The sequence below is a fragment of the Centruroides vittatus genome, unplaced genomic scaffold, assembly GCF_030686945.1.
Source record: "Centruroides vittatus isolate TY-2023 unplaced genomic scaffold, ASM3068694v2 scaffold_1519, whole genome shotgun sequence".
NCBI lineage: Eukaryota > Metazoa > Arthropoda > Arachnida > Scorpiones > Buthidae > Centruroides > Centruroides vittatus.
This window is the reverse complement of record NW_027122682.1, coordinates 682316-695584: the sequence shown is the minus strand read 5'-3', so window position 1 is coordinate 695584 and position 13269 is coordinate 682316. Positions and strand designations below refer to the sequence as shown.

At 30.9% G+C, this 13269-nt stretch overlaps 1 protein-coding gene across 1 annotated transcript in view; it reads left to right on the top strand.

The window, feature by feature from the left end:
* The window catches only part of LOC136987368 (protein PRRC2C-like), a 131379-nt gene extending 119213 nt beyond the window's left edge, over nucleotides 1–12166 (top strand). Inside the window, 2 exon segments of the mRNA XM_067285100.1 lie at nucleotides 14–952; nucleotides 10179–12166. Of these exon segments, the coding sequence (XP_067141201.1) occupies nucleotides 14–952; nucleotides 10179–10457 (1218 nt within the window). The 3' untranslated portion in view covers nucleotides 10458–12166.
* Nucleotides 12167–13269: the final 1103 nt, after the last annotated feature.

Sequence of the window (13269 nt, the reverse complement as noted above, 5' to 3'; positions counted from 1 at the left end):
TTTTTCTTTTTAGGTTCTTAATGTAAATGCCCAACAAAATTTATCTACTTCTCATCTGTTGGGTTCTCAGTTAGTTCAAACACGCCCAACACCTGGACCTGCACCTAGCCCTGCAGGACCTCCAACTCCACATATTCAAAGTCTTCATGGAATTCAAACAGTACAGCCTGCTCCAGCAACATCATACTATTCTACATCTGCTCAAGGTCAAAGTGCTACTAATTTTTATCCACAACCTACGCCTTTAACAGCTCCAGGATCACCAATGCAACAACAGCAACCACCCCAATTTCCATCACAACAAGGATTCAGTTCTCAGTCAGCATTGAATGTTTTAACTCCTGCTGCACCAGCAACACAAAATTTTCGCAGCTTTGGTGGTCATCAATTTAAAGCTACTGGAGCTGTGATGAATAACATTACAGGTGTAACTGATACACTGCGCAGTAGCTCTCATTCTCCAACAATGGATAGCAGTATTTGTTCCCGAGGAGGTATGTTTGCGGTTGGAAATACTACTACTACCACAGTAAATTCAGGTTCTGTAATGACTGTTCCTCAAATCAGTAGCAGTGGAATGAGCAATAAGATGGGTCAGCAGCAACAAGTAGCTGCTTGCACTAGTCCTGGAAATGTTCGATTAACCAATAGTCAGCGATTAACTGTACAATCTCCCACAGTTACAGGTGGTAAAGGAACACAGCATGGACTTACCCAATCTCCTCAACAATATTATCCGTTTAACCAACCAAAATATAATCATGTTCAAGCTACTAATCCAAATATTCGTCCAGTTATTTACCAGGGTGTAGTACGTAATAATCCACATCAAGCTCAGTATGGTGGTACAACAAACACGATACATTATCCCTCTCCTATTCAAAGACCAGGACATAACTCGTCCCAGCAACAAACAGCACAACAGTCACAGAGAAATGTTGGCCGATCACAGGTAAGATATATTAAGTTAAATTTTAACATGATTCAATCTTAAACCTAGTAGCTAACACAAAGTTTGTTTATGGAGAAATTTGCAGAAGGTCGAACGTATATTGTGGCTTGAGTAATTTTTATTCAGTCAGTTAAAATTTTTCTTTATCTTGTCATGATTTTGAAAGACTATTTTATTATCACCAGGTTCAAAACAACTAGCATAATAATATTTCAGACTGTTTTACATTTTATGTATGAAATTTCAAGTTTATAAAAAAAATAAAAATTTCAGCAAAATAGATCTGAGATAACTTGTTATTTTGTTCAGTTGCTGACAATTAAATTTTGAAAGAAGAGAGCAAAAATTAAAAGAAAATAAAAAATGCATGACTAAGTATTCAAACTAAACATTGAAATTATTTAGTCAGATACAAAAGTGAAATATTAAATGTCATTCATTTTTAATCATTTTTCATTTTCAATAGATTATATTCTATTAAAATATGAATTAGTTTTAAAAGTATCCAAACAAAGCAAAGTGAAATAGAAAAAAAAAATTGTGTGTGTGTATTTTATTAATTACTCTTTAAAAAAGAAAGTATTGCTGTCAGATGATAAATGATCTTTAATCATGGCTGTTATAATCATCTGTATTTCATTTTTATTCTGACATTGATAAATTTAGTTTAAGTTAAAACTTTATTTCTGATGACTATTTAATATATTGAAATAATAATATATAAAAAGTTATTGTACTTATTATGCATTACACAAAATTGTATTTGTCACATAAATTGCAATAGGTATTTCAAAGTATTCGGATTTTAAAGCATTGATACTTTTTTGTTTTAAGTTTTGTTTTATTTAGTAATAATTTCAAAAAAGTAAACAGAAATAATTTGCAAAGAATAATTTTTTTTTTAATGTCTTGTTATCATTATGTATAGTGTAGGTATATATTTTTTGTAATAATTTGTTTACATTACTAAACAATTGAAATTGGGATTTTGCTACAACTCAATCTTCTTTATTTTAAAAGGAGTGTACAGATGGTCTTTGTCACTCTATAATCTATTTCATTTCTACATTAAAGATTGAGAGAGACAACATAGACTTACAATTTCAATTTTTTTCAAGTTATCTGAGAAAGATTCAGATCTTATCTTTATACATTGCATCCTAAGAAATATTGTTAAAGTAGAGATGAACTTTCTGTGATCTGTAATGCAAATATTTATCAGAATGACAAGAAGCAGTTTCCCTTATTCATATTTTTATGATTGAAATATGTCCATAATTTGTAGTTTTATGTGATGGTTCTTTAAACCTGAAGTAAATGCTGGCTGCAAAGGTGCTAAGTTGTATGGTGTAGACTTGAAACAGACAATTAACATCCTGAAAACTGTTGATTTCAGCCATGATGTACAAAAGAAACTAGAATCTCATCTATGAAATAAATTTTAGAGAGAAAAAGAAAAAGATTTTTTTTCCTCTAAGTTTCTACATTATGGCTTTGTTTGAATTACTGTGCATCTTTCCATGAAAAATAGACTACTGTATGATTTTCAGATACTGCATCCATCAGTAAAAAATTGCTAACACACTATATGCCAGATTGTATTTGAATTAATTAAAACATTTTCTTGTGAAGATATTAATGAAGTAGTAGGTACTACATGAAGAATATATTATGCAAAAAATCACCAGAATCTTGATTCTTGAAGGAAACACATGATTTTAGTAAATGTTGTTTTGATGCATATAACGATAGTAAAGAATCTCCTAATGATGTAAGCTATGATAAGTTACCAGATATTGAAGACTGGCCACAAAATGAGTACATACCACTGCACTATAGGAGATTCACCATTATAAGTTAGTATTCAGTGTAAAGCATGAAGCAGGTACAGTAAAATATGAAATCCCACTAAAAATATTTAATCCTTACTCATAGCGCAGATATAAAAAGAGAGTTTAGCAAAAACAAAGCGGAATTTTTTTCCAGACAAGGAGTCTGTATATAGAAAGCATTAATGGATTAAGAACCACTTCATCCTTCATTGACAGATTCAATGGAAATCTGGAGATGACTCCAATAACAAGACAGGGTCTGTATTTGGCCGAGAATTCACACAAACAATGTAAGGAAAGAATTACTAAGTGAAAGGAAGCAGGGAAATGAAGAGAGGATGAAGGAGCTTTCATTGAGTTCTACCATTTTAACAAAGAACATATGAAAATGTGCCGAGAAGCTTGTAGAAAAAGACATCTAATCAAGATAGAAGCAGCAAATGTGTTATCATGTCTGTGGCAATTTTAGAAAAGTGCCACAGACATGATAACATAGAAAAATCAATTGCAGAAATAAATTGTACTGTGTAAAATTAAATGTGTTTTGGCAAAAAAAAATTAACAAAATATGTGAATAATTATTATTTGTAATGACATGAAAAAGTGTAAAAAAAATTTTGTATAAAGAAATGTGAAAACTTAATTTTCATGCTTGTAGGATTGTTGTTCTATGGGGTGAATGGAAAGTAATTATGTATTGAGATATTGCTATAATTTTTGTAGTAATATTACAATCATAATAAAATTCGTGTACATGTACATCAATCACTGGAATTTTAAAATTCCTGCATTGGTGGTGTGGGCAATGACTGAGAGAAGTAACATTTGCAGTTACAAAAAAAAAAAAAAGCTGGCTGGTTGCATGTCTTTCGAGGAGCAAGCGTAAGTTGCTGCATGCCATGAGGTGTGGAATCAGTAGTTGGTGTGCAGAGATGGTTGAAACTTTGTTGTTTCAACCATCTCTGCACACCAACAGTGGTTTTTTTTTTATGGCACCAATGCCTGTTCTGAATTTTAAGTATGCATTTATATTTGTATTTAATAACGTATAGTACAAGCCAAAAATAATTTTCGTCATCTCTGCATTAGAAATGTAGAAATTATAGCAATTTCTCAATGCCTAGTTACTTTCCACCCATCTGTCAAACTACTGTTTGCCAATATTAACAGGAACCTGTTAACTTTTCTTGATTCATGCCAAATTAAAGCTGAGTATGTCTTGTATCTTCAATGTGATTTATTTCTATTACTCAACCATTGATATGTTCTTTGACTAACCACATATTAAAGTTTTAAGTTTCCTACAGTACCATAGCAATCAAAAAGATTGCTAGGACAAATTAATTAAGACTAGCTGTAATGGCTAAACCATTACAGTATTAGTGATACCATGTACTGTACAAAATGAACATTTTGTCTATAGTATCATTTATTGATGTTTATATGATTCATTAATTTTTTGCAAAGTTTATAAAGTTTCTCTGAAATAATTATTGTGTGCACATTATTCTGTTATTAACAGTCTCTAAATAGTTAATTTTAAGAGGAGAAAGATCAAAGTTATACACAAATTACTAATTTTGTTTGAATGATATTGGTGATTTGTTGTTTGAAAAAACTTTAAATTATCAAAAGTTACTTTTTTAGTGATGAAACGTGTAATTAACTTATTTATATTCAGCCTTGTATAATTTTCTCATCCCAAACTTTTGCAAAAGTAATTGCAGCAACTGAAAATGAAGAAGGTATCTCAAAATTTTTAAAAGTATCTACTGTAGATGTATGTAAATATTTTTAAAAGATATTCACATAAAGATGTCCATTTTTTCCAACATCAATTAACATTTGTTTAAATTTTTAATGTATTCTGGTAAACATATATTAAAAATTGGGATCAAACTATGTTTTTCAACCCAATAGATCTCTAGACTGGAATGTAAGTACTGTACATAGCACCAAAAACACCGTGAACCATAAATATCATCCACAATACTGATCATGGATGGTAGGACTAATGTTTTTGGTTCTATCCAGCTTTTCAGTGTGATGTCTCACACCTAATTTAAATTTATAAATGCATTCAAAATGCATCAATTTCAGCAATACTTGAAAAGCATTCCAATTCAAAACTTTTGACCTAAAAAAAAGATTCGTTGAAAGGATCGAAAATGTCAATCCTACCATGATTAGTGACTGGAGTTAATTATGATTTAAGGATTTTTTTTTTTTGTGCTATGGACCAAACTATACTGAGAAATATGAAAAAAAGTTGCACCTTACACTTCTCAAAGTTTAATCAGCCTAGTGTCCAGAAAAATCAACTTGACAATAAATGCAGACTACAGAGAAAAATGCTAAATATAAATTATAAATTGCAGAATTATATGTAAAATATGCAGAGAATTTTCTGTTTTCGCTAGGGATCTGGTACAAATAGCAGCTAGAGGATATTTAGTTAACTATAATGGGAAAAAAGAAATAATAATGGTTTAATAGGAGAGGACAAAGAAGAATGGATTGGGCTCATGGCTACTAAAAACATTTTTACATACACTGTAAGCATCAAGATATCTATTTTATGTTCTTGTTTGTACTGTCAAATCCCGTTAACACAAAATTGAAGAGATTTAGTGTTTTGTGTTAACAAGATTTATATTAAAAGAATCAATGCTTGTTTTTTGACATCAGTTGGAGTTGATAGTGTGTGAAGAATATTATAATTGTTATTGAATTTGTGGGACTGTAATGTGCTTTGTATCGCATATTAAGTGAACTCGTTAATAAGTTTTAATGTATGGAAGCAATAGTGAGACTACCGAAAAATTGACTTAGTGTAAATATATACCATTCAAAAAATCCTTATTGCATTAATCGACAAGATTATCATGTAAAAGAAAATCTTTAATATTTACTTGCCACGAAATTTGAAGTTTTTTTAAAAAAACCGAAAACTATATTATTATTCTCTTATCAAGCTGTTAACAAAAAAAAATTTATAGCATACATGTGTGTAGTTTGTGTAGATAGAGTAGTTTGAAGAATGTAAAAAAATGATTTGTTGTTTGTTGATACTGTATACAATAGACTTGATCTTGTTGATTTTTGTTCTGCTTATTTCTCTCTCTATTGTCGTCATGTTAAAAAGTCATTTATGTTGTGTAATGATCATTATTTTTATGATGTGAATATCAGTAGTGGAAATTTGACAACTCCTACCTATAATATAATACTTTCTCAATATTTCTTATTTTTCTGATGATTTTTTTGCTATTTATGTACATAACAATATGAATTTTAAATTGCAAATGAACTGTTTTTCTATAATCAGTGTAAAACAACTTTTAAAAAATTCAGGAGACTGTGATGAATTAACAAAACATTTTCTTCGGCAAGTTTATCTAAAGCTTAGTTCACACTGAGCGAATAGCAAAAGCGAATGATAAAAGCAAAAAGCGATTGCGAATTTTAAGGAGCCAATCATTTGCAAGCAAGAGAAAACGTCATCTCGAAAAACAAAATGGCTGCTTCCGATATTCAGTCGTTAACCACATTTGTTTATTTATTGAGAAAAAAGATACGTCAAAAAGAAAGCAATGCTGGGTGAGAGAAATATTAAAGATCCGAAATTACAACATTTACTCTATTGCGTGAGAAAGTTTCTGTAGCCATCTTGAAGACAACAAGAACCACGTGACAACTAGCTGGAATATGATTGGTGGTGAAATTTTTTCGCTAGCGAAACAGTTTGACAGTTCCGAACTTCGAATCGATTCACGAAATGGTAAAATTCGCCAGAAGCGACGTCATGTCTGATGTGTTATTCGCTCTGTTTTTCTCTTTCACCAGTGAATTGCACTCAGTATGAACTAAGCTTAAGTGTATTTTTGACAGAAATTTGGTTAATATATAAAAGGTGATGATAATGTGTTAAATAAGTTTAAAAGTTAAACTGCATAATAATCTTTGCTTTCATTGTTTTGTTGTGTAAACAAAGTAACAGATTGAAATTTTATTTTGAAAGCTGTTAATTGCTGAGATACTGAGTGAAATATATTTTTTATTTAATTTCTTGAAAGTTTTAAAGAAATGTATTAATTCTTAAAGTAGAATTTGCTTGAATTTTTGGCTTTTCTAGAAATACTTCAACATATTTAGTTATGTAACCAAGTACATTTCTTCATAATTTCATTCATTACAGAGAAATGGGCTTATGGGAAAATATTAAGAAATTAAATGTGGTATTTTAAAGCAGTGAATCATCCAAAATGTTCTAAATATTAGATAAAATGTGGTAGAAAGTTGTTTGTATTAAATTCTGTTCTTTTAATTTTAAATATTCTTATTTATTTAATCATTTCCAATTGCTATGATGCAGTGATGAGTAGGCAATTTGTTTCTCTAAAATTGTTCTCGGATGGTGTACTGTGTGGCTATATCTGGTATCCGGTTTTTTTTTTGGCACGAGTCTTTGTGATAAACGATTGATACTGGTGTGAAAAAAAAGGCCTGTGTTTTACTAATTATAATGCTTGCAGTATGACATTTTAGGCAGTAATTTTATTGGTTTTAATACATTCTTTGCAAATTTTTGAACAAGCATTTTTATAAGCATTATTTGATCTTTAGGTGAAATGCCATAATTTTCAGTACACGTTGTATATGAACCTTAAAAGAAAATTTTTTCTTTTGTATAAAGAAAATTTTTATGAAAACTAATGCTTTATGATTTAACAAGGGATCAAATGTTACATCATTTCAGATTTCATATGTTTGAAATAGAATAAATGAAATTACTTAAAGCTTTTTGAATATTTTAAGTTTTTAGGCTACTACTGATTTTAATTTTTAGTTTTTGGTAAGAATGTGATGATGTACTTGGTTACAGTGTCTGGTGATTAATAATAGTAATAATCTCAGGTTGATGCAGTGAAAGGGAAATTCATTCTATGCCACTAAAGGATTTTCATATGAAATGACAGATTTTAGAATTGTAATTACTTCTTTTATCATATTGTGGTGAATTGTAGATTTTGTTTTATTTAAAAATTAAAGATTCTTTGTCAGAGATTGCAGAATATAAAATCTTCACTGCCTGATTTAGTGAATTTCTGATATTTTCCTTGGATTCTGAGATGGGAATTGCAGTATCAATTATAAAAACAGTATGAGAAATTTTGTTTACTCTCCATGTTAAGTCTGTTGTTTAAAAGTTTTATCAGTTGGAATAGGTTTATCTCAAAATTGTACATGTTGAGCTTTTCTAACAGAGTGGAATTTATAACAGATAACAAAGGTTTAACTGTTTAATAATTTTTTAAATAAAGAATTTTAATTACAGACTTGCCTTTCAAGGTATTCTGCTCTACTTGAAGCTGGAGTGAAAGTAGTATAAGTCCATTGAGATATTTAAGCATTTGCATTAGTTAATATTTTCCAGTTGATTAAAATGTTAAATTCAGGCAATGTTTTTAAAACTGTAAAGTTGTTAAATTTTATTATGTAATAATAATCAATAAAATTGTTAAAGAAAATAAATTTTTTTTTAGATAGAAATGAACTTATACCACTTTCAATAATAATAGATTGTGAAAAATATGAATAATAACAATTTTAAATTTATAATCTAATTGAGGTTGGCTTTTTTGAAATGTATTTTTGGGCTGCAATTTGAAAAGGTTGTAGATCCATAAATTTTCACTGTTGTCCTTCTGTGTGTCTGTCCATCCTTAATCTCGAGAAAGGAGTTAGATAGATATGGAAAGCTTAGAGGCAGGAGGTCCCGATTAACTATAAGATTTTTGTTATTTCAATTCAAAATGTTTCCCCTGAAAGATGTTAGATAGTTGACTGGCATGACTATATTGTAAACAGGATAAGTATGACGTACAGGGGCAAGCTGCCACTAATTTGAGATGGAGAGCATATGTTTTAAATTAAACCGAAAATCTGATTTGATTGTCGCAATGCCAGGCTGCAGTTTTTAGTGTCACAGTAAATAATTGCTCATTTTAATGTAAAAAATGAGCCGTTATAAATGAAAGTGGTATAAGTTGGTCTTTTTTATATATATTTACTCTCTATCTCTAACTTATTTTTTCCAAAAATGGATTTATACCACTTTCATTTATAACACTCAATTATTAATGTTTAATAATTAGTTCACCTTCTTTGTAAAACATTGTATATCAAATTTTTTTTTTTTTATATTCCCTCTCATTCACAATATGTACTGTAATTCTGGTTTTGCATTTGATTTCATTCAGTTATTTTGTATAATTTTTCTCTGCTAGGATAGACGAATGTCCAAAGTAAGGTGTATGTTTTCTTTACTAATGTATGTGAGATTAGCAAAGTTTGAAAAGAAATTAGTGTAAAAATTTAATTGTAGAGCTGGGTGAATGCTGCAAAGTATTTGAGATCATGAAACTTACTTATTAATACGTGTACTGGTACATAGATTAGAATACTATGAATACCCCAAATCATGCCATACATACACTCACAATGGCAGATTTAGAAATATCTAAAGGGAGACTACCTAAAAAATTTAAAATATCTGAAGAATTAATGAATACCTTTTTGTTAAAATATTCATGCACGTTGTATTGCTGATGGTTTGGTAAATCACATTTTGTCGTCATAAATGTTTTTAGAAACATTTTGAAGTTCAAATGAATAAAATTGTCATTTTTTTGTGTCAACAGTATCCCCTTATTTACAAATGCATAAAGACAGGGTCTCTTTGACATCTCTAGTTTAATTTTTGACAAGAAAATAGGTAGATAGATTTGGAATGTTTTTAAATTCTTGTGTTCTTAAGTAAAAATCTGCATTATGTGAGAATGAGAACAATTATTTGTTAATCTACTGTATTGAGATAAGATTACCTAAAAATGCTGCCAATAAAAGTTTGAAGTTTTGTTTCTTGAAATTTAGTAAATTGCTTTTTTTTTTTTTACTTTATTAATTTAATAATATAAGTAATAAATAATTATTAAAGTAAATATTAAACACAGTGAATTTACATTACCTTAAATAACTGAATATTTCGGGATGTTCAAGCTTTAGAGATATTAGAGATCTGGTTAATATTAAAACTTTAAAGTGGTACATACCCATTTCTAATTAATACATATGGTGGTAACGATGCTGGATGTACTTGGCTGCCTAAAGGAAAAATATAATTGGGACAGCTTGAAGTGACAGTCCAGTCCATAATGGTATGGACAGGAATTTATAGTGATGGATTCCTCAAATTAGGCAGCCCTGTATGTAGAATTTCTGAGAATGTACTACTGTGAAATAATGGTCATTTTATGTAATAATTTATCTGATGTATATTAATATTGGTGATGTAGAAATGATTACTTATTTTTTCCTCTTAATTTTTACAGAACAGTGGGATCAAAGTAACTGCCCAGCTGACTTCGGCCCAGCAGGCAAAACTGAGAGCCGAAGCTGTCCAGCAAACTCACATGTTTTTTAGTCAGACGTCGGGTGGAAAGGCAAAGATAGAGAATAGCGGATTAGAAAAGCGAACAAGTACATCAAATGCCAGCATCGAAGACACGAAAGGATTGAAGGCCAACGAAATATCCACTAATCCGACACTGTCTCAAGGCGAAGCAGATACTAAAAAGGCCATCGAAAACAAGGATAAGCTCGAAGAATGAGCAGTTTTCAAGTTATCAATTAGTTTTCAACATTAATACCAAATGTATTTCTGGTATTTTTCTACGGATGATGGGACAGTGGTGCTCTGGGAATAATGTAAAATTGAAGGGATGGTTTTTGGCTTTACTTATATCCCATCACCCAGTCCTCTGTCGATAGGATACGACCTCCTGCTTTTCTTTATAGTGAAAAAAAACAACAATGCCAATTATCCGGGGGGAGAGCAGTCGAATATTTGTAAGGTCTGTGGCACACTTTCCCTCCACCAAGAAAAACTTAAAAATGCATTTTCTTTGTTCGTTTTGTGAGTGTCGTGCAAAATGTGTACCCTCCTATACGGAATGTTTACAAGACGGACAATGATGGGAAGAAAAACTGGAATTGTCATCCGAAGGGTCCGGAAGATAATTACTAATACTACTATACTATCATCATCACGCCTTGGTATTTTTGCGATAGTTAGTCAGGTTTCTAAGAGTTAGAAAAAAATTCCTAGAAATGTGGAAATAATAGTTTACATTTTGCATGTGATGGGCACCTGTGGTTATCTAATATGTAGCTGATAGCTAGTGTTGCTGTGATTTACAGCATTGTCACTTCTGTTGGAAGCCATACAATCTGGAATCACTCGCTATAACTTCAGATTACTTCCTAACAAATCAGAACTAACTATAAGACTTTCTTATTGGTCTGATAATCTATAGTAAAACAATACAATCCCAAATCTACATACACAAGGAAATAAGTAAAAAAAATACATACATAAATAAAAAAAAAATAAAAAAAAAGATGAGTGGAGACAGATTTTACACGAGAGACAGACACAGAAAGAGAAGAGTGAGGACCAAAATGGTGAACATTCACAAAGGGATTGTGTAGATGGTTTAAAAAAAGCTAATTTTGTGTTTTATGGTGTAAACAATTTGTACACCTTCCTGTGTACGTTATATACAGTATAAGTAAGAGCTGCCATTAGCTTATATAAAAAATATAGTAGTGGTTTCGCAGAAAAGTCACCGGATGCTAATCCCGTAAACTCGGATTACTTCCCGTTCAACACACTCCATAAAACAAATATTGCGGGGAGTGAACTCTGTCCCACCTCCATTTTCCCCCTCCGTCATTTGATTCTTGCATTTTCGTGTTTCAAAACAAAAAAATGTAATTGTGTTCCGAAAAATTGACAATACCCGAATAAAAATACAAACAAAAAAGTCAAAATATTATAGTAAAAGTCAAATTATTCTCGAACGACCAAAAAGAGAAATGTTTTTTTTGTTTTTTTTTTTCCTTTGTTTCGAAACTGACACTACCATTTAGGGTTGTTTGGGTTTCTTTAACGGTCAAACGAGAGAATGGCAGGGAGTGACAGTGCTAAAGAGTGTGGTGCCCTTTAGCGAAAGGGCGTGAATGACACGATTGTTATTAAGAGGAAAACAAAGGAATCTTTTCAGTTTTTGCTTGTATTGTTTTATACGACTGTTAATTCCAGTATTCCAATTTGTTAGGTAGGTTATAACGCTTATGTGGGCTATGTATAACTGCAGAATATGTACACACAAACAAAAAGTACTGCCTCCTGTCACTCCTCTCGGAAGCTAATGGTACAGACTTGTAAAGTTATAAACGGTTGCTTTCCTTTTCAGAACATCTGTTGTATGTAGTTGACTTTTTGCTGCAATAAAGCACTGTATGAAGAAACTTAAAACTTTTTTTTTCTCCTGTCCTCATTGTACATTTTTCTTTTTTTGTATTAATTTAAGAAGAAGAAGAAGAAGAGCTTTTTATGAATGTAAGTCGATAAGAGTTTTAAAAAAAAGTGCACAAGTGTCAATAAACTGCAAGTATTTGCATTTTTTAAAAAAAATTACAATTTCATTTTTTATTCGGAAAAAAATTCTGTATATTCGGTGACGTGAGTTGTATTTTACATCACGTTTTTTTTTCAAAAGTAGCGTGTGTTTTTTTTTCTCGTGTTTTCATAAATTCGGGTTGATTTCAAGAAAGTAGCGAGCGAGCCGCCATTTTCTTTTATGGCCGATCCGTTTAAAACGTGCAGTTGATGTATCGTTACAATTTGACGTGTTTTAAAAATTTCATATCTTCGCCTGCGTATTTCTAATTAAGAAATAAACGGATGAGAGTATTAAAGTGGATAACTTTGATTTCGCCACCGTAATCACGTGACTTCCGGGCGATGCGTAAAGTGTGCCATCTGGTGGGAAGAAGCGATCGTCTTAGTGACGCACATTATTTGTGAGGAAAAACGAGAATTATTTCTTTAATAAAGGGGATGGAAAATAATTTTCTGAAAATTGCGAACTAATTTGTCGGTCGAAATATCTATCCATCATTAGTCGCTTTGTTGAAAATGATGCGAAACCGTCTTACGTGATCTACAATCACCGTACTTTGAGAGGAAAGTATTTTTTAAAATATTACTGCATTGTATAGCGCTTATAAGAATCAGAAATTAAAAATAAAGCAAAAAAAAAACTACCTAAAAAGGTGGTTTTATATTGTAAGAAACGTTCAAGAATTTCTAGGACAGATCGTGAGAACGCTTCAAAATCTTACCTCGCAATCCGAAATAAAATCAAATAAATAAATAAAATCAAAAACCATTAAATAGCATCTAAAAACAACCCTTTGTCTTTGGGTCTAGTACCTTTGGTGTATTGAACGTTGTGCGTTCTAGAGACGTCAAGTTTATTGTCATAGAAATTTCTAGCGAGCTCGACATTGGGGAAATTAAAAGAAGAAAATTTTCTCTCGTTACAACTCGGGGAATAAAATAATGTAAAGCCGAAG